General features: G+C 37.2%; 5 protein-coding genes across 9 annotated transcripts in view; 2 read left to right on the top strand and 3 right to left on the bottom strand.

Moving 5' to 3' along the window:
* Window positions 1-375: 375 nt before the first annotated feature.
* Window positions 376-1,235, bottom strand: LOC106082987 (uncharacterized). The gene is made up of 2 exons (XM_013245765.2): window positions 1,032-1,235; window positions 376-972 (listed from the first exon to the last, which is right to left on the bottom strand). Exons 1-2 carry the CDS (start codon window positions 1,148-1,150, stop codon window positions 435-437), a joined length of 657 nt encoding a protein of 218 aa, XP_013101219.1. The 5' UTR covers window positions 1,151-1,235; the 3' UTR covers window positions 376-434.
* Window positions 1,236-1,322: 87 nt separating this feature from the next.
* Window positions 1,323-2,104, top strand: LOC106082986 (COMM domain-containing protein 3). The gene is made up of 2 exons (XM_013245764.2): window positions 1,323-1,496; window positions 1,588-2,104. The coding sequence occupies exons 1-2, from the start codon at window positions 1,349-1,351 to the stop codon at window positions 2,055-2,057; spliced, it is 618 nt and encodes a 205-aa protein (XP_013101218.1). The 5' UTR covers window positions 1,323-1,348; the 3' UTR covers window positions 2,058-2,104.
* Window positions 2,105-2,109: 5 nt separating this feature from the next.
* On the bottom strand, window positions 2,110-3,573 carry LOC106082985 (cobalamin trafficking protein CblD-like). The gene is made up of 4 exons (XM_013245763.2): window positions 3,166-3,573; window positions 2,836-2,993; window positions 2,611-2,775; window positions 2,110-2,523 (listed from the first exon to the last, which is right to left on the bottom strand). Exons 1-4 carry the CDS (start codon window positions 3,353-3,355, stop codon window positions 2,236-2,238), a joined length of 801 nt encoding a protein of 266 aa, XP_013101217.1. The 5' UTR covers window positions 3,356-3,573; the 3' UTR covers window positions 2,110-2,235.
* Window positions 3,574-5,162: 1,589 nt separating this feature from the next.
* LOC106083004 (probable RNA-binding protein 19) lies at window positions 5,163-8,378 on the top strand. Its single transcript, XM_013245798.2, has 4 exons — window positions 5,163-5,275; window positions 5,341-7,550; window positions 7,610-7,729; window positions 7,800-8,378. The coding sequence occupies exons 1-4, from the start codon at window positions 5,240-5,242 to the stop codon at window positions 8,131-8,133; spliced, it is 2,700 nt and encodes an 899-aa protein (XP_013101252.2). The 5' UTR covers window positions 5,163-5,239; the 3' UTR covers window positions 8,134-8,378.
* LOC106083002 (active breakpoint cluster region-related protein) overlaps window positions 8,174-20,932 on the bottom strand; it is a 32,618-nt gene continuing 19,859 nt past the window's right edge. For 4 of the 5 annotated variants that reach the window (XM_013245792.2, XM_013245795.2, XM_013245794.2 and 1 more), the window contains 5 exons: window positions 20,495-20,878; window positions 20,256-20,425; window positions 20,054-20,193; window positions 19,725-19,974; window positions 8,174-9,089 (listed from right to left, as the gene is read on the bottom strand). In XM_013245792.2, coding sequence (XP_013101246.2) covers window positions 8,882-9,089; window positions 19,725-19,974; window positions 20,054-20,193; window positions 20,256-20,425; window positions 20,495-20,878 — 1,152 coding nt within the window. In that variant the 3' untranslated portion in view covers window positions 8,174-8,881. Of the gene's footprint in view, window positions 9,090-19,724; window positions 19,975-20,053; window positions 20,194-20,251; window positions 20,426-20,494; window positions 20,879-20,932 lie in introns of those variants that run through there. The other variant, XM_013245797.2, reaches the window with a different exon arrangement.

The following is a 20,932-nucleotide window of genomic DNA, read 5'->3' as shown; positions in this document are numbered from 1 at the left end:
ACATACTATTGCACATATTTATGTAAGTGCACAAGAGTATAAGCCCGTGGGCTTGGAAATATTATGCACACTAGCAAGTGTGCCCAACATTAATCTGAAATAAAACTCTATTCCGCCCCTCTTGACTTGAAAAACCTATTATTTCTAGCGTTTTTTTTTTGGCAAAGGCGGGCATATAAATAAAAAAGTCGAGAGGAGCGGATTAGAAATATATTTTTGATACATGGTTTCTTCGGAGAATTTTATCTTGTTTACGTCTTTGCTATACGATTTAACAAAAAAAAAAAAATCAACCCACCCTAATGAACATTCTTCTCTGGCCCTGGGTTTAAATACGATATTCACATATAGTAAAGAATGAACACAGTAAGAAAATAATTGTTACTATTTACAAATTTATAAATATTTCACTGTCTGCATGAGGTACTACTATGTTAAAGGCCCAATCGTTCTTCTGCTTCTTGCTCTATCTTTCTCATTTTTGCCAAGACTATAAGATTTTCTTTTTGCTCCTCGTATGTTAGGTAGATAGCTGCCAAGCCTTGAACACAAAATATTGCGCTTAGAATAGGAATTATAGGCTTAGTAAACTTCCGAATTAACTGAAACACCTCCATGGGATTTTGCGTAATCGAGGGTAATCTGTAGGTATAATGGCGGGTGGCAAACATGCATGCAGCAAAAGGAGCCAGAATTGTGGGGTACACAACACCAAATCCCGCTTGAAAAGTCATAGCTCTCATCTGGACACACGTGGGGCATTGAGCCATTGGCTCCAGTAATATAGGCCGTTGGACAAAGAACTTATGACACGACAATGTGAAGATGGCAGGAATAACAACTATAGGAAGATATGTCGAAAATCGGCCATATGAACCTAGCCGCAATTTATTACGATAATGGTTGTTCACAAACACACCAGTGCCGGTTGCAAATGCCGCAAGTATTCCTGGGCCATATCGCAGAGACCACCTGGAAGAGTGCAAGTAAGTATAAGATATAATAACACTAAGTGCGTCGCACACACTTACACATCGCTTAGCTTCTCCCAGTTTGATATAATGTTCCATTGGTACGTCAGTGCTTCTTCCTCTGTTATAACAACGGCATCTTTTGGTATAAACTCTTTCGATGCTCTGGACAAAGCCATTCTTGTTATTATTTTCCTACTTTTGTGTTACAATTGCAATTTCATTCAATTATGCTGCTATTCTCACAATTGAAATGTTATGAAATGACAGCCCATATGTTTGCGTGTAGAATTAAACATATGATCAAAAAATCAATACGAAATGTGTCAAAAACATATGTATGTCATTTCACTGTGTTTGTTGAGGCGTATTGAGAAATGGAAGATACAAATTTAAAACCCGACAAATTAACATTATCCAAGGCCGTCATCGAAGGCCTTCGGCACTTGGGAACTTCAATCGAAAGTGAAACTGCTCGAAAACTAATTGCAAACTGTGTAAAACTTACTTTGCATCCCCAAGCTAGTAAGTTCAGAATACAGTTTACCTTCTGGATGGCAGACTGCCAGTAACTTTCTCACGTTTACGTTTTATCGTTGATATTTTGTTTATTTAGCCATTCCTCCAGTGCCAGAAATATACGCCTCCAATAGTTTAAGGGCTAAGCAAAGCGAATATGCTGTTGTCTCCCTATTCAGCTTGGCTACAAAGCACTGCCTAGATGGGATGTATCTTCGACAGTTGCTTGAGGAAATCGAGTTGGCGAATAGCACAATTGAAGAACTAACCAAATCATACGAGGATAACAAGAAATCTTTGATATTACGCCATTTACAGATAGGACACAGTTTTCCACACATAACTGACTTGCAGTGGCGAATTGTAGCCGATGTAAAATCGTCGACATCAGAAAGTAGTAGCGGAGAGCCCAGCTTTTACATCAATATGGGCCGTTTTAGACAAAATTCGGAAGGGGATAGAGAAACAATAGCTGAGTTTGTATGCAATACAGAAGAGTTGCAATTGCTAATAAACAAGCTGAAGGAGGTTGAACGACATTGTGAAAAGCTCTCTAACGAGCTGTAGTGGAAAATAAATAATAAATTGTGAAGAGTGGTAGAAAGTAAACAACATACGCTTTGGTATCAATCAATAATTTATTCTGATTTAGAATTCGTCTAAAACAATATCAACAAAAATCAACTAAAAGAAAATATTTCAAAAATAATTTTCTTCAAAACAAAGATATATGGTACATTTGCTACTAAACTTGATTGTCGAGTAGCGTCTTCAGTTCTAAATAGTCCGAGGGAGCATTGGTATAAATAGAACCGGAAAATATCTGCTCTGCATTATCTTCAGATGTAATGACAACACAGTCATTATGTTTATCCAATTTCATATTTAGGCCGCGAAAACGCTTGTCTACTTTGTACAAATTCTTTCCACTAGCCCACGAGTAAAACGGCTTGCCACTGAAGGGATTCATAAAGTCCGCCCAATAACCATGCAACCGAAGGCGGGATGTAATTTCCCGTGCAGCCAAAACAAACTGTAACAGACAATGACAAAAAAACGCATCCGATCATTAAGTACATATTTCAGAATAATAATATGTTATGATCAACTGCTGATATACCTTGCTCGCTCCTTGTTCGGAATCGCCGGTAAATGTTAGAGTTAATAAAGCTAATTTTTCACTAGAAGCAACCTCAGGGGCAGGAAATAGCTCATGTAGTGACTTTTTGATCAATGATGGGCACTCGTTGACCGTAAACTCCAGCATTGACATTTCCTCTGCACACTAAAAAAGTAAAGGATCGATTATCGGACGTTTCGAATTACATAACACTTTACGATTTACCTTTCCTTCGAAATCGACCAGCGACTCTAACGGCGCGTCCAAAGAAATTGTACTTGAGGCTCCTTGCCAAGCTGGTCCCACGGCATTAGGGAAATAGAAACGGTTTCCTCGAGGTGCCAACAACTCCCAATTGGGGCCACATTCTCCTCCGAGAAAATCTGTAATTATTTTCCAGCAGCAATACTAATATTATTATCTACGCATTTATCCACCAATCATGACGAAAGCACGAAAATATTCTCGACCACGGTCACCAATTAGATTGGGTATAGATGAATTCCGTTGTGCGACTGTCATATGTACGTTCTGTTTTCATTTATGTTAACTTACCTTCCACACGTACTTTTGATTTAACAACCTTGAAAGCTGAATCAAGGTTCTTTGAATCGCTGCGTCGGGAGTACTGTGCGCAGCAAATATTTTTACAAGAATGGACTACAAGAAGGCATAAGCCCGAAGAAGTCTTATTATTGGTAGTTCCTGTGCTACGAGCTATCCATCGCAATAGAGTATACGACATTTTTTAATCCTTCCCCATACGTTAACCCGAACACTTTTTATGTTGACTTTTCCACCAGCAATTGCACAAAAATGTTTTGTTTACCCAAATCTACAAAAGGTCGTCCAAACAGGTAAATTAAATTATTTTGCTAATTTTGCGTTATGGTATTTTCGTTATTTTTGTGTAATACAAATCCCCTGCCCCTGAATACGGGTATCTACTAGGGATCACAAAGTCGACTTTTGACTAATCGATTATTCGTCTTTTTTGTGTCAAAAAATCGAAGTCGACTTTCAATGATTAAAAAGTCGAATTGTCGATTTCGGATTCGAATCAAGGCGGATTTAAAAACGTGGTCTCATTCCGAGGCGGATTAAATAAGGTGGTCTTACGTGAACAGCCTGCCAAGTTTGACAGTATTAAGATGTCAGATTTTTGCTTCCATTCTCTTTGTTGTCATCTTCTTTCTTTCATATCTCTGCTCATGTACGCACACGCACAAAAAATTCTTTGCGTGTGTTGGCAAAACTACGATCAGTTTAATAACAAGATGGCAGATTGTTGTACAATGAGAACATTTTAATTGTTTTGCCATGGAATCGAATTGTCGAAAAGAAAGCTGCACAGAGATATAAGCTTAGCTTTGGAAATGTTGCTAGGTAAGAATCATGGTACAAGAAGTTAGAAGTTAGGGTCATTTTTCCAAAAATAACATTTTTCTGTGCAACCCTGGTGGATTGTTTACAACTCGTTATGTCAAATGCCATCTGGGCAGCAGTATATCTGCCGAGGTTAGAAGAAACAAGTTTAAAAAATTTTCTGGCCTAGAGAAATTCATAAGTTATTGTTTGGTTCGCCCATCGATGAGAGCCAAATTCAATGTTGAGTGAAAAACGTATACCAACACTTCTTTTTATAAACGAGACACCACATCAAGAAATAGAAGCCAAATCAATTATGGGAACTCTAAAATACGCATGTTTTTCACATTGTTAAGGTGAAAATATCAAATTTTCCAAGCAGATGATTTGTTGTTGCAACGAAAACAACCACAAAGAACCGTAAAACGACCATGCATTTTTCCCTCCTTAAAATTTCCCGAAACTTTTTTAATTTGCAAGAACCAAACCTGAAAAAAATAAAACCAACGCTTTGTATTTCGTTTTCCTAACCTAACCTTTTTCGTTTTCCAAGTATTTTGTTTCCATGTAAACAACACACATACACATAAAAGCACACACATCATTTTTTCATTTCATTTACTAACCAAATAGGTAATAAAAACCAATAAGGTCCATAAAATAATTACATACACAAAATAATCACAAACTCACATCAATATTTGACATTATGAAATTTGTCAAATTAACAATAATTGTATTCAGCCACCGTAGCGCAGAGGTTAGCATGTCCGCCTATGACACTGAACGGCTGGGTTCGAATTCTGGTAAGACCATCAGAAAAAATTTTCAGCTTTAGTTTTCCTCACTAACGCTGGCAACATTTGTAAGGTACTATGCCATGTTAAACTTCTCTCAAAAGAGGTGTCGCAAGGTGTCGCACTGCGGCACGTCGTTCGGAGTCGGCCAAAAAAAGGAGGCCACTTATCATTGAGCTTTAACCTGAATCGGACTGCACTCATTGATATGTGGGAAATTTGCATTACTCAGCCGTTCGCATGACCATACCTTTAAGTTCTTGTACCATGATATTCATAAGCCAAAACAAAACAGCTGACACGTTTTCTCAAACATCGATGATTCGATTTTTTACCCACAAAAAGTCGACTGTGATTTTTTTTCTCCAAAAGTCGATTAGTCTTGACTTTCACGTGTGTTCAATATTTACCAAAATAGTAAAAGAAGAATGCTTTTGAAATTTTTGATTAAAATCAGATAAAATATGTCACGGATTATCGTCAAACAACTGCCCAAAAATGTAAGTACTGCTGATTCGCGTCCAATATTTCTGGTGTTGATAAAATGTCCATGTCCCTTTAACAGGTAACTGAAGAGAAATTAAGAAATCTCTTCGGCCAAAAGGGGACTATTACTGATATGCAATTAAAATATACTCCCGATGGGAAATTCCGGCAATTTTGCTTCATTGGATACCAACTGGAGGATGAGGCACAGGCAGCAATAAAATATTTTAATAATTCGACCATTCAGACCAGCAGAATAAAAGTGGAGTTATGTGCCAAGTTGGGGGCAGAGGATAAACTGCAGTCTTGGAGCAAGCATTCTAAGAAAAATAAAAAGGAATCGTCAGAGCTAACGGAGAAAAAGAGAAAGGACGACAAACCAAAGGTTGCAACAAAAGTGGAGGAAATTGTTGGAAAACATAAGAATGATCCAGAGTTTCAGGAATTTATGAAGGCCCATGAAAAGAATAGAACTTTGTGGGCAAATGATGTGACCGAAGTTGACGAGTCTAAAGAAAATGATCTTACAGTTGATTCCCAAAAAGATGAAGGTAACAGCACTGAACAAGAAACCGGCATTGATAATGACGCTGAAGTTGATAAAGACTCGGAAGAGGAGGAGGGCAATGGCAACGATAATAATGAAGGAAAATTGGCCGAAAAGCCGATAAGTGACATGGAATATATGCGGTCTTTGATGACCCAGAAGAGTGTAAACTCACCGACAAGTTCCAAAAAGTCAACATTAGATTTATTCACGATAAAAATACACAACGTTCCTTACAAAACGAAACGACAGGAAATTGTCAAGTTCTTCAAACCATTGAAACCTTTTTCTGTCCGTCTACCAACCAACGTACACGGATTTTGTTATGTTGGCTTCAAAACTGAGAAAGAAATGACCAAAGCTATGCTGAAGAATAAGAGTTTCATCAAGGGCAAGCAGGTATTCTTCTCCGACTTTACGGAGAAAAATAAAATCACCAAGGCCAAACAGAATGACAAGCCTGAAGAGCAGAATTCTTCGCCTGATAAAAAGCCAGCAAAATGGCAAAATCAAGAAGCGAGTTTAACAAACGAAGAAGATATTTCGGAGTCAGGCAGAATTTTCTTTCGAAACCTGGCGTACACTGTGACTGAAGATGATCTACAGAAGCTTTTCGAGGAATATGGGCCAGTAGCCGAAATCAATCTCCCAGTCGATTTGGTGACGAGACAAATAAAGGGATTCGGCACAGTCACATTTATGATGCCTCAGCATGCCGTGGAGGCTTTTAATAAGTTAGATGGAAGCACATTTCATGGTCGCTTGCTACACTTGATACCTGGCAAAGATAAAAAGGATGAAGAGCAAGATGAGAACGACCCTACGCTGACATTTAAGCAAAAGAAAGCCCTTAAAATTAAGAAGACTGCTCAACAATCTACAAATTGGAATACGTTGTTTTTAGGCCCGAATGCTGTAGCGGAAATTTTGTCTCAGAAGTTTGAGACGTCTAAACAGCGTATATTGGACACGGAAGAGGGTGGCTCTAGTGCTGCGGTTCGAATAGCGTTGGGAGAAACACAAATCGTAATTGAAATGAAAAAGTTTCTAGAAGACAATGGTGTAAGAGTCAATGCCTTTGATTCCATGGGGACCAAACGATCAAAAACAATTATTTTGGCAAAGAATTTGCCTCCTTCTACCTCCGTTTCCGATTTGACTCCGATATTTGCGAAATATGGACCAATTGGTAGACTAGTTCTACCCCCCAGTGGTGTAACAGCTATTATTGAGTTCTGTGATCCTTCAGAAGCTAGGCAAGCGTTCAAAAAACTTGCTTATAGTAAATTTAAAAACGTTCCCCTTTATCTAGAATGGGGGCCTGAGGACACATTTACTACCGGTTTGAACGGTGAAGTTTTAATATCGAAAGTTGAGAACGAAGAGGATAGAAATGAACCTGCGGAAAAAGAAAATATTGAGGCGAACAACCCCACCGTCCAAGAGGATGAGGTGGCGGAGGAGGAAGAGCCCGAATCAAATACAACATTATTTTTACGGAACCTTAATTTCAAAACCGTGCTGGAAACGGTTTATCAACATTTCAAAAATATTGGACAAATACATACAGTAGAGATAGCCAAAAGAAAGGATCCAAACAATTCATCTCAAATGACGTCGCTGGGCTACGGTTTCATTCAATTCAAAAAAGCATCTACCGCCGAATATGCTCTAAAGAACATGCAGTTCACAATGATAGATGGAAACCAGGTGGAGTTAAAACGAAGTGACCGAACACTCAAGTAAGCTTTTGGACATTTTTTATCCCCACCAATATACATTTTTATTTTGTCACTTAAAGAAATCCTACAGCAAGTGGAGAACGCAAGAAGGTACAACTAACCAAACAAACTGGCACTAAAATATTGGTCCGAAATATACCTTTCCAAGCCAAAGTCCGAGAAGTTCGAGATATTTTCAAGTAATTAAATGCTTATAAATTTTTCTTATTGATACAATGGTTAATAATGCCATCTCCTTTCCTCATCTAGGGCCTTCGGGGAGTTACGTTCGGTGAGGCTGCCAAAAAAAATGACACCCGGCGAAGACTGCCACCGAGGTTTTGGCTTTGTGGATTATGTTACAAAGAGTGATGCTAAAAAGGCATTCGAAGCACTCAGCCAAAGTACTCATTTGTACGGAAGACGTATTGTACTTGAATGGGCTTCTACCGCCGACGAAGATCTGGAGGAATTGAGAAAGCGTTCGGCTGCACAATACAACAGCACAAATCAAGACAAATATGCAAAACGAAGCAAAAGGGCCGTTTTTGATGGAGCAGGCAACCCTAGTGTACAGGCGGATGATGAAGGCCACAGCGACTAAAGAAAATTTTTAGCAAAACACAAAAGAAAAAGTCGACTGGTTAATATGGATTTTGCAACCATTCAAATATTGCTCTTTTATTTTATTTTTATATGTATCATCACTTGTGAATACATTTTTTTTCTGTATTGTTTAAATAAGATTACGGTCGTCTAAAGAATATTATAATTTTAACATTTGCGGTAAGATTTAAGACCTTCGAAGCTGTTTTAATTAGACAAAATAAAATGCATACGAGAACGCAATGCATAGATTTAGATTTATGTGTAGCATCTCATAAATCATTATAAATACAATAGATCTGTAATAACTAGAATAAATGTATAATTATTAATAATTATAATAATAATAATTTTGGATATATTAATGTGTTCCATTTCCTCATTCCTCATCGTCTTCTTCTTAGCGCACATGTTCAAAAGCAACAGGAAACTGTTTCATTTTTGTTTCGTTTCTTCATCAGTTTCCGATTGTATATAGATAGGAATCCGCCAGCTCATAGCAATAATACCTCATGAAACTGAACCATTTGGATTTATGTATTATATTTACATAAAATGCATATTATATATATATGTATATATTTGTAAGTATATAAAAATATCGTGCTTTCCTCTAATATTCATAATAACCTGTTCTCTATTACTTGAGCTATGGAATACGTTAAATATATCATCATGCTGCATGCGCAGCAAATAAGTGGCATTTAATGCTTTCGGTCGGTCGCTCCTCGGTTGTCTCCCACTCCTTATGGATTTGTTGAATCTCTTTCATATTGCATACGGGCTTGCAAGAAACAATAGAGGATGCCAGCTTGAGCCATTACATCAACTGTGCTGGAAGCCAAAAGATCTTTTTGCTTTGTTTGTGTTGCGCCCGGCCTCAGTAGAGTGGGTCCGAATACCATAGCCAAGTTGTGAAGTGACATTTTGTTGTCAGCTTCGCGATTATGGACTCTGAAATATACAAAAACATACGTTACTACCGTTCATTATAACACATCACACCTAATATTTAAGGTTTTTGTTTTAAGCAATGCCATGAGGAAGTGCAAATCGATATTAGTGTAGGGTTTTTAAGAAGAAAGCTAATTTAACAATTGCTTTTCTTTGTGGCTTTCCTTAGAATGTATTTCCCTTTAGCAAGGGTGCCTTCCCACATTAGCAACCAACTTATGGTACTACCACCAAATGGTGGTCTTGGTCTAAGGCTAGAAGAAATGAGTTGCTTGATAGTTGGGAAAAATTAATGCCTTATAGGTAAGTGGAACATCCACTTTTTGCATTTCTTTTGAATATTGAAAATCAAAAAAAGTACAAAATCAATTACTTTTTATACCCACCACCGTAGGATGTTGGGTATAAAAATATCCATTTCCGACCCTATAAAGTATATATATATTCTTTATCAGCGCAAAAATCTAAGACGATCCAGCCATGTCCGTCCGTCTGTCTGTTGGAATCACACTACAGTCTTTAAAAATGGAGATATTGAGCTCAAACATTGCACAGATTCTTTTTTTGTCCCTAAGCAGGTTAAGTTCGAAGATAGGCTATATCGGACTATATCTTGATATAGCCCCCCATATAGATCGATCCGCCGATTTAGGGTTTTAGGCCCATAAAAGCCACGTTTATTATCCGATTTTGATGAAATTTGGAACAGTGAGTTGTGCTAGGCCCTTCAACATCCTTCGTTAATTTGGCCCAGATCGGTCCAGATTTGGATATAGCTGTCATATAGAACGATCCGCCGATTTAGGGTTTTAGGCCCATAAAAGCCACATTTATTATCCGATTTTGCTGAAATTTGGGACAGTGAGTTGTGTTAGGCCCATCGACATCTTTCTTCTCCTTGGCTCAGATCGGTCCAGATTTGGATACAGCTGTCATATAGAACGATCCGCCGATTTAGTGTTTTAGGCCCATAAAAGCCACATTAATTATCCGCTTTTGCTGAAATTTGGGACAGTGAGTTGTGTTAGGCCCATCGACATCTTTCTTCAATTTGGGTCAGATCGGTCCAGATTTGGGCCGATCTCTTGATTTTAGATTTAGATTTAGATTTAGATTTATTTGTTCGTTTTCACATACAACAAGATAACAATGATCTTATAATTACTGTATGTGAGATATCAATGACATTTAACACAGTTCAACAGAGATTAGTAGTATATAAAGTAACATTTGTAATATATAATTAATTAACAAATAATTTTGACAATATAAACATTATTTAATTAAGACATTATCAATATTAAGATTATTTAAAGATTTTTCTGTAAAGCTTTTTTAAATGAATTTGCGTTGCAAATAGATTGTATTGACAAGGGTAGTGAGTTCCATAGGCGGATCGCATTTGTTAGATATTGCCATTGTGATATCAAAAGACGATATCGAGGCATCACCAATAGTATCCTTCTGTTTGTTCTCCCAAACTGCAGCTTTTGGTACAGGTATTCTGGACATTTTTCATAAATGATTTTATGCAATAGTAACAGATTTTTTATATCTAGAAAAACGCCAAATTTCATATTGCATATGCTTTTTTCATAGGGTGAACAGCTCTCGTATCGATTTAGGCCATGAACATATCTTATTATTGCATTGTGAGCTGTCTCCAGTCGTCTAGTGCTCCTAGAGTCACATTTACTAAACAGTTCACTTCCATAGCAGAGCACAGGCAGTAAGTACGTTTTAGCCAAAAGGAGGCGAATGTGTTTTGGCGTAAACGATTGTGTTTGGTACAGTGTTCTTAGCATACCAAATATTTTTCCAGTAGTCGCAACTATGTGATCGGTCCATGTCAGTGAGTTATTGAAAGTTATACCAAGATTTTTAGCCTTTTCGACTAGCTGTATGTGTTGCTCACCAATTAATATATGTTCTTCAGTAATAATATTATGGTTGCGATTTGAAATTAAGATGCAGTTTGATTTTTTAGGGTTTATGTTAAGATAGTTGGCATGAGCCCAGTTGGAAATAATGCCCAAATCTTCATTTATTTTTAAAAAACCTTGACGTATTTCAGGTTTAGCAAAACTCAGATAGAGCTGGACATCATCAGCGTATATATGTATAGAGGAGTATCTGAGCCGTGGTGGTAGGTCATTTATGTACATCGAGAAAAGCAGTGGTCCCAAAATCGAACCCTGCGGTACACCCTTATTCAATTGAAGAGATTTGGACATTATATCCTTGATTACAACCGACTGAGTTCTTTGGCAGAGATAGTTTTTAACTAACAACACAGCAGATGCAGAAAAATTAAAATAGTGCTTCAGTTTCAAGCACAACAGCTCATGGTTAACACAGTCAAAAGCTTTTGAGTGATCCAACAGTACTAGGCAAGTAGCCAGTCCATCATCAATATTTGACCTAATATCTTCGGTAACATCGATTAAAGCAGTAACACAGCTGTGTCTTGGCCTAAAGCCAGACTGTTTGCTGGATAAGAGGCGATGCTCGTTTAAGTATGCGCTTATTTGCTTGTGAATTATCTTTTCAAAAGCTTTTGAGAAGAAAGGCAGAATTGATATGGGACGATATTCATTTCCATTTTTCGATTTTGGCACAGGTATAACTTTTGAATGTTTCCATGTGGTCGGATATATGCCAGTTGTTAGAATTGTGTTGAAGAAGTATGTGATATACGACAGTGTGTATGGTAAGGTGGATTTTATGAATTTTGGGTGTAGGTTATCCAAACCAACTGCATTTGATTTTATACTCATGCAACCCTCATAAACATCAATAGGCCGAATACATGCAAATTCAAAAGTTGTAAAGTCAGGAAATGCTGGTGTGTTTGATATGACATTTATTGGGTTTGTTTCTATATTATTATCTTCAAGATATGTTGTGCTGTTTAGGAAAGATGCGTTCAGTTCATCAGGATTTGCATCAATTTCAACTATAGGAGTGGACCCGACACCAATTTCTCGTATTGTTTTCCACTTTTTTTTGGAATCAGTAGCCTGGCGGAATTTGTTGGCGTAATAGCCAGCTTTTGCGCGATTAATTGTTTTATTTACATCAGTTCTGAATGCTCGGTATTCTTCATGGAGCATTGGGCATTTAAAACGTTTCCATCGTCTGTAAGCCAAATCTCTCTTGTCAATTAATTTTTTAATTGACTCACTAAACCAACAGTTCTGAGCTTTTCGAGGACGTGGTGTGCAAATAGGTACGGTGCAGTCAAGAAGATACAATCGATTTTCACTAAGAAACGTTAACTGATCATCAGTAGAATAGATGTCATATATCTTACTCCAATCAATGTTGTGTATTTCAGAAGCAAGTGTATCATAATTTATTTTATTAAAGTTAAAATAACTTGTCTGTTTTTGTTCTGGTGTGTGCACAGCATCATATGTCAGAAATATGAGATCATGCTTAGAAAAACAGGGCATACTAAGCTGATCGTATAGTAGAACATTATCAGATTTTGAAACTAGAAATATGTCAATCAGGCTGTTCGAAGTTGTTGTATAGTGAGTTGGTATTGTAGTATTTACCCCATACAATCCAATGGAGTTAAACGACTCAATAAGTGTTTTTTCCTTTAAAAGGTTAGAATTGAGATCGCCGGCTATTATAACATCATCGTAGTGCACAGAAATATCAAGGATAGTGTCGAAAATACATTCATACGGTATATGACAATTTGGTCTATATGCACAACCCAATAGAATTTTACGGGTATTAATAACAAGCTCGACAAAGATTGATTCAATTTTCTCATTTTGTTCAGATTTAAAAATTACTTTGCAGGGTAAGTTATTCTTTACATATAACGCCACACCACCTCCAAGGGAGCTTCGATCATTTCTATATACATTATATCCTTCAACACTTATTATGCTGTCAGTAATAGAAGAATTAAACCAGGTTTCGCTCACACATATTATGTCAACTCCGGACATTTCGAAATTGTGCCGAAATTCATCTATTTTCCTTTTCAGGCTTTGTGCATTAATATGACAGATATTCAGGCCAGTTTTCTGTCTACAGAGTACTTTAATCATGTAATATGATCCGTTATTGGAACCCAAAGTACTATTGGTTAAAGACATTTATTAGAAGTGGCAACGCTTTCAATTTGAGAATTTGAAATGAAGGAGAATTTTGTAATGAATTCGTTAAAATATGTATTACTATTTTCGCTAATAAAAAAATTAAAAAATATGCAAAAGATTGGTTCGAAAAAAATATAGTTTGGAAAGACATTAAACAGTATCAATAGCATGACGAAAAAACTGGTCAAAATCTACCTCGTTTGCAATATGAATTGGCTCAGTGTTGGGGGCAGTCTTGGCATATATTAAGCCGCGAAAAGAGTAGATCGAGGTGATTTTTTTCTGTCTTTTCAATTTAATACCCGTTTGCAAGATTTTAAAATTCGTCGAAGTAAGATTTTCATTGATGTATACACATTGATTGGAATCAAAACCAATGTGATGTAAACATAATTGACCATTAAATTTTTTTCTGAACTGTGCCAGCATCTTTAAGATATAGTTTTTCACGAATGGCGTTAAAAGTTGAACAATTATAGTAGTATCAGGGCTATTGTTTCCTCTTTTACCTTTCAATCGATATATTGACTTATATGGAGGTGTTGCTACATTCAGTGCCTTACATATACAGTCAAAAATATGATCTAAATTCTCCGACGGGTAACAAGGAATGCCATTAACACGAAGATCGCATGATACCGCCAAGTTTTCTTGTTTTGCTAGATGGGCTCGAAGTTTTTTTATATCTTCTCTCATGCTAACTATTTCTGCACATTCAGTTTCAGCTTTCAGTAGTCGTTCATTTATTTCGTTTGACTTTGCCTCAATTCGTTGTATGTGTGTATCTACATAATTTAACAGCTTCAGTTCCACTTCTTCAAATCTCTTATTCATGGACGCGTTCAATCTCTCTTCAGTTTCTTTAAGAGCTTCTTTGAACATCGTCCACTGCCTCTCAAAGCGCACTTCCATTTCATGTATTATATCTCTTTCATATCGAGCCAGCTTAGGTGTTTTCGCTTTGCTCTCTGGATTTGACGAATCATCTCTCTCCCTCTTTGACGATCCCGTTAACTTAGCCACCAGCTCTTCTTCAAGCTGATTGTTGGTGTATGTAATGTCAGCCATCAGTTTCTCTTGAAACGATTCACTTAGCTGAGACATAATATTTTTGTTGTTGGCGTTCTTTTGAGCACAGAATGTATTTTTCTTTTTTATGTATGTATGTGTGTACCGCACTGCACTGATTTTGTTTATTTCAATTGATTCAAAACCAAAACAAAATGTTTGCTTTTATTTGATATTATACAGGACAGTTTTTCTCAAAACAAACAGATATTGTGTCAGATACAATTTCACGTGGAAATAGACAAACAGTGATGAACTTTTGTTATATTTTATTGTAAATAACCAGAAAATTATTGGAGCAAAATGAAAACAGAACTGTCTCTCACAAGACACAAGCGCATTGATGTAAGGTCTTGCGCCTATAAAAGGCGAAATTATTGTCCGATTTTGCCAAAATTTGGGACAGTTCGACAATTTAGTCCAGATCGATCCAGATTGGGATATAGCTGCCATATATATACCGATATCTCGATTTAAGGTTTGGGGCCATAAAAGGCGCATTTATTGTTCGATTTCGCCGAAATTTGGGACAGTGAGTTTGTTAGGCCATTCAACATTCCTCTTTCAATTTGGTTCAGATCGGTCCAGATTTGGATATAGCTGCCATATATATACCGATATCTCGATTTAAGGTTTGGGGCCATAAAAGACGCATTTATTGTTCGATTTCGCCAAAATTTGGGACAGTGAGTTTGTTAGGCCATTCAACATTCCTCTTTCAATTTGGTTCAGATCGGTCCAGATTTGGATATAGCTGCATATAGACCGATCTCTCGAATTAAAGTTTTGGGGCCATAAAAGGCGCATTTATTGACCGATTTCGCTGAAATTTGGGATAGTGTGTTGTGTTAGGCTCTTCGACATTTTCTGAAACTTCAGCCAAATCGGTCCAGCTGCCATATAGACCGATATCTCGTTTTAAAGTCTTGGCTCCATAAAAGGCACATTTACTGAAATTTAACACAGTGACTTATGTAAGGCTTTTCGACATCCTTCCTCCTTTTCGACTGACGGCATGTTAATGCTGCTAGATTTAAAATAGCAAATTTGTTTGCTTGTTGGGATTCTACAGTTAAACGGGTCCCTTGTTTTCTTTCGTCTCACTTTATCTGTGCGAATGTGTCATGTCTGCTGAATATTTTTTAACGATTTATTCAAGATTTATTATATGGATGTAAATGATTCTAAAAATAATGTTTCCATCTCAAGATGTCCTTGGAAGCTGGATATATCGTGTTGTCATATGGCAACACCAGGACAGTTAGAGTTAAGACTTTTTGTTTCAGAAAAATCCACAGATTTTTGCATTTTATTGAGGAAGGTATTGAAATATAGGAAATTCAGTAGAAACAAGATACAACAAGTCGAATCAGAGGTAATCGTGCGAAGTTTCAGTAGAGGTGGGAATTTTAGTTCACTTTACTGATCGATCCCTTAGTTCCTTTTTTGTTTCCATCATACAAAAAGAGATATTTTTGAATGCAAATTTGCCCATGAACATTCGATTGAGGAACAAGGTCAAACTTCTCACACATCAACGAGTGGTGTCTGATTCAAGATAAAGCTCAATGACGAGTCCGAACGGCGTGCCGCATTGCGACACCTCTTTGGAGAGAAAGTTGCACATGGCATTTTATCACACAAACGTCGCCAGCATTAGAAAGGGATAACCACCGCTGGAAGCTTTTTTGGATGTTCTCGCCAGGATTCAAAACCACTACTACGATCGAGTTTCGCATTTTTTGGACTATGGCATCCGTTGTCGATTAATTCTGTTCGAAACTTCGAACAGAAATGTGCTTTTGCCCGCGGCAAATGAGTTTTTGCCCCCAGCAATTTACCTATCGTAAATAACAAATTTTCATCTATTTTCAAGAAACTAGGCTAAAAATAAGACATCGAAGTATTCACTTCATAATATAAAACAATAATTATAAAATATTCAAATTTTTAGTCCCTTAAATTGGAGAAAAATGGCAAAACTGTTTTTGGTTCGCAAAAAAATCGAATTTTTTGCTTACCCCTTAATTTTTACCCCAGGAACCCGAATATGAAGTCCGTTTTTGGCCATTTTTATTTAAATTTTTTTTTAAATTTTTTAATTTTATTGTATATGTTTATTGGTTTATTTTTTGTCCTTCTAGAGCTCAATTTCTTGCATATTCGTAATCCACTCGTTCATACCTTTAATTTGATACCCATATTGCCTAAGTTTAAGAAGGCTCAAAATTCTCAAGACCCCGTAGGTCCTTCCCGGATCAAAATTTGTATGGATATTCGTAATCTACTAATCAATACTTTTCATTTGATACCCATATTGCCTAGGTTGGACTGCTTCCCTCCAAGGGGGGTTTTTGGTCCCTAGGAGGGACCACGGGCCCGAGCCCGGGTTCCTGGGGTTAAAATAAGATTTTTTTGCGAACTACCCCGTAAAATACAGCTCAGCCACTAAATTTAAGGTAGCAGGATATTTTTTCAAGGAAAAGGTTCTGACTCTTTCCAATTGTACTTTGGCTGTTGTTCTATTGTGCCTGCCCGAAAAACAAACATTAAACAAGCACCGTTTACTTTGCTGGAGGCGACGTAATCCACATATATTTTGTCCTCTTTCACATAAAGCAGCAATTAATAGTGTAAAAACAGTGACATATCGTTAAAAACAATTGCACATTGTTTAGAAAGTGTTTTACTAACAAATAAAACTACTACTAAAGTAGTTTTATTTGCTTTTTTTAACAAGCACCATTTGCTTTGTTTATCTTTGAGATGGCAAAATATCGATAACTTTTTGACAAATTACGATAACTTTTTTACAAATTACAATCGTAAGCCATGATCCAGTTTGTACTAACGGAACGGAATTAATCTTCGAACAAAAACTTGCTCGATAGCGGATGCGAGAATTAGGCCTCTGTCGAAGACGAAAATTCGTTTACATTTTTGGTATTACGTAAGTCGTATTCGATTGTCAAATTTGACGAAAACGATTGATATAAAGTTAATAGCATTCTAAACTACATCGCGCCTGTTTGTCGAAAGAGTATTGAACCTACTTTTATATAATTTATTATACCCACCACCGTAGGATGGGGGTATATTCACTTAGTCATTCCGTTTGCAACACATCGAAATATCAATTTCCGACCCTACAAAGTATATATATTTCGGATCGTCGTAAAATTCTAAGACGATTTAACGATGTCGTGTGTATGTCCGTCGGCTGTTGTAATCACTCTACAGGCTTTAAAAATTGAGATATTGAGCTGAAGTTTGGCACTGATACCTCTTTTTGATGCACCCTGGTTAAGTTCTAAGGACCGATTTTCCATAAAACCGTTATTTTTCATCCGAGTTTGCTGAAATTTGAAACAGTGAGTAGTTAAAGACTTCCCGACAACTGACCTCAATATGGTTTAGAACGGACTATATTTAGATATAGCTACCATATAGACCGATCCCCCGATAAAGGGTCTGAAGACCATAAAAACTTTATTTGTTACTCGATTTCCCTGAAATTTGCAACAGTGGGTAAGTCTAAACCTCCCGATATCTGACCTAAATATGGATTAGATCGGTCCATATTTTGATATAGCTTTCATATAAACCGATCTCCCGATTAAGGGTCAGAAGCCCATAAAAGCTTTAATTTTTATCAGATTTCGCTGAAATTTAAAACAGTGGGTTATTTGAAGTCTCCCGACATGTAACCTAAATATGGTTCAGATTGGACTTTATTTAGATATAGCTACCATATAGACCGATCTCCCGATAAAGGGTCTGAAGGCCATAAAAGCTTTATTTTTTATCCGATTGATATAGAGAATAGTAATATGGTTCAGATCGGACTATATTTAGATATAGCTGCCATATAGACCGATCTGCCGATAAGGGGACCGAAGCCCATAAAAGCTTTAGTTATTACCAGATTTCACTGAAATTTTAAACAGTGAGTTTTTCTGAGCCTCACGATATCCAACCTTAATATGCTTCAGATCGGTTTATATTTGTATATATCTGCCAAAGAGACTAATATTTTTTTCTACAAAATTGAATAGTCACATATATATTAGACCACTCAATGTCCGTGCCGAACTTGGGTTCTTAAGTTATCCAATTTACACCGGATTGTGACGAAATGGGATTTACATATATACCCGAGGTAGTGGGTATCCAAAGTTCGACCCGGCCGAACTTAATGCCTTTTTACTTGTTTTATTTACCAGAATGCAACGAAATGTGAAATTCGCCTTCGACTACGACTACGACTGCTGTCGATTTTCGCCTTCCTCAATGGGAATAAGGGTGATTATTAAATTTTTAAGAGAGTAGTCTAATATAAACGTGTAGCTCTATTGTAATTTTATAAATAAATAAATTAAAAATAAACAGACTTGCACTGGAAAATTCTTTTGCGTTTTATATTTGCCCTTCACAGCTTGTCTATGCAGTACCTAAATAAAATACAGCAATATGCCTTTCATCATAAAATTGAAAATTTTATCCTTGTCGGGGTTTTCTCATTTATGGTGCAGAAAGTCGGGTCCTAAATTTGCTCTGCTAGTGCTGCGCCACCCCCTAAGGCCCGAGTGCCCGAGTCCATGCAATTGCAAATTTGCTCATAAGCAGTCCGATTCAAGCTTAAGGTCAATGATATGGGGTCTTCTTTTTATAGCCGAGTCCGAACGGCGTGCCGCAGTGCGACACCTCTTTGGAGATAATCCCATGGCTGCGGGTTGCACGTACCAGATTGACCCGATAGATTCCTTCATCGGCAGGCAAGGTCTGCCGCCTCAGTGTACAACACACTGCTACAACAACAACAACCTCTTTGGAGAGAAGTTTTACATGGCATAGTACCTCACAAATGTTGGCAGCATTAGGAGGGGAAAACCACCGCTGAACATTTTTTTCTGATGGTCTCGCCACGATTCGCCTCCTTTCATCACAATAGCCATCATAATAATACAGTGGGGTTTTGGACACGATTTATGTTTGGGCAAGGCTGGAAAAGTTTTCAGATGAACTGAAATAGAGATTAATTCTCTTGATTCGTGGGTGAGTAAAGTTTCACAGCTTGTCTAACTAACTTTGTGTCACTGAAAATGAGCCATTTTCTTTCGTTTGTAAGTCAAAATCAGCTGATTTCATAATGGAAAAACGAAGGCTTGGGTGAGTCGGATCACTCTCACCCATTCGAGTGACAGAATTAATGTGTCGTTAGGGTTGTTTGAGTGAAAACCCATCTTTATATGTTGCCCTATTAGTTACACCCGGTTTGCTGTAAAATATCTATTTATAATAAACCGCTTTTTTTAAAAACAGTTTTTAAAATTTCGAAGATATTTCAATATTGGCCATTGAAATGGCATAAACATAAACATCACAAATCTTTAAAATGTGACCAAATTTTGAAGAAATTACATACATTTCAAACAGTGTTTCTTACCTTATTAAGTGATCTAAGATATGATTTATTGATGCTTTGTTAGCCGGTGGCAGTTCTTCGAATACCACTAACAGCACACTGATACGTTCGGCTTCGTTGTTGTTGGTAAACCGACTGAAGGTTTCAAAAAATTTTGGATACAACACATCGGGGAACAGAGCCTCGGGTAATTCACGTAAATATGACTTTAGAATGCCAGTCACTGAATGAATATCAACATCTTTTAATAATTGTTCGGCTTCGTAGGGATCTGTAATGGGGGGATTGAAATACAATTTACTCGGTGTGGGCAAGGTGGTGGAAAGCATCCATGAACACAATTAACTTACTTGTCTCAAATGATTTCTTTAACTTGGCCAAGTCAGATGCGGAACCACTGACACGATAAATGCCAACTTCGGACATACCACGCTTTTCCACTTCACGTATACAGGCACTTATAATAAATGGAATGTCTCGCTTTTCACGTCTAAAATGGGTGAACAAAATTAAACCTGGTTCGTTTCGTTAGAGATAGGAATAGGAGCTTACTTTAAAACTTGTTGCATTTTGGCACCAAAGAGAGCTCCCGGCTTTGATGTAGGCACACGCCTTAAAGTCACTTCACCAGGTACGAAATGTAAAATAGTATTCAAAATTAAGTTATCGCCCAATTTCACGACTCTTGACTGTGGTGTTTCTTTTAACCAGCTGCGACTTAACTGCGCATTGAATGGAGAATATGCTTGGTGTTAGTTATGACAGCGCAAACAATTAACGGACGTACTTACCTTAAGGACATGCTTCGATTTTAAAATGGGCCTTTCTTGCAATGCGTAGAGTAATATGCGCACGTTTTGACTGCCTTCCAGCTCAACAACAAAACTCTCGTTCCAAACCGGATTTATAGTTCGACATATCATTTTGGTTCCCGCTTTGCGGAAGTAATGACCATATGAATCGACTTCTATGATGATATACAAATCGGCTGGATTCTCTAGGCCGGTAAGACTCTGCACAGTCATATGCAGATCGCCCACAAGAAGACTTTCGTCGTTGGTATTACGCATTAAATACGATCCCATTTCGGTTTTCATGCTCTTCTGCATCGCTACGATGAATGCATGTACCTCGAGGGCATTTATGCTACTGGCACCGGGAATATTACAAGTTTGCTGTTATAGAAAATAAAATAAAAAAAATGAAATGTTTTTGGAAAAAGTTTTCCA

The sequence above is a fragment of the Stomoxys calcitrans genome, chromosome 4, assembly GCF_963082655.1.
Source record: "Stomoxys calcitrans chromosome 4, idStoCalc2.1, whole genome shotgun sequence".
In the NCBI taxonomy this organism is placed as follows: domain Eukaryota; kingdom Metazoa; phylum Arthropoda; class Insecta; order Diptera; family Muscidae; genus Stomoxys; species Stomoxys calcitrans.
This window is presented reverse-complemented; position numbering and strand designations above follow the sequence as displayed.

Coding starts and splice junctions, on each gene's coding strand:
- LOC106082986 (XM_013245764.2), top strand. CDS start 1,349: ATGGAAGATACAAATTTAAAACCCGACAAATTAACATTATCCAAGGCC. Junction 1,497..1,587: donor TACTTTGCATCCCCAAGCTA/GTAAGTTCAGAA, acceptor TTGTTTATTTAG/CCATTCCTCCAGTGCCAGAA.
- LOC106082987 (XM_013245765.2), bottom strand. CDS start 1,150: ATGGCTTTGTCCAGAGCATCGAAAGAGTTTATACCAAAAGATGCCGTT. Junction 973..1,031: donor TGGGAGAAGCTAAGCGATGT/GTAAGTGTGTGC, acceptor GCACTCTTCCAG/GTGGTCTCTGCGATATGGCC.
- LOC106082985 (XM_013245763.2), bottom strand. CDS start 3,355: ATGTCGTATACTCTATTGCGATGGATAGCTCGTAGCACAGGAACTACC. Junction 2,776..2,835: donor TGGTCGATTTCGAAGGAAAG/GTAAATCGTAAA, acceptor TTACTTTTTTAG/TGTGCAGAGGAAATGTCAAT. Junction 2,524..2,610: donor CCGAACAAGGAGCGAGCAAG/GTATATCAGCAG, acceptor TGTCTGTTACAG/TTTGTTTTGGCTGCACGGGA.
- LOC106083004 (XM_013245798.2), top strand. CDS start 5,240: ATGTCACGGATTATCGTCAAACAACTGCCCAAAAAT. Junction 7,551..7,609: donor CGAAGTGACCGAACACTCAA/GTAAGCTTTTGG, acceptor TGTCACTTAAAG/AAATCCTACAGCAAGTGGAG. Junction 7,730..7,799: donor GAAGTTCGAGATATTTTCAA/GTAATTAAATGC, acceptor TTCCTCATCTAG/GGCCTTCGGGGAGTTACGTT.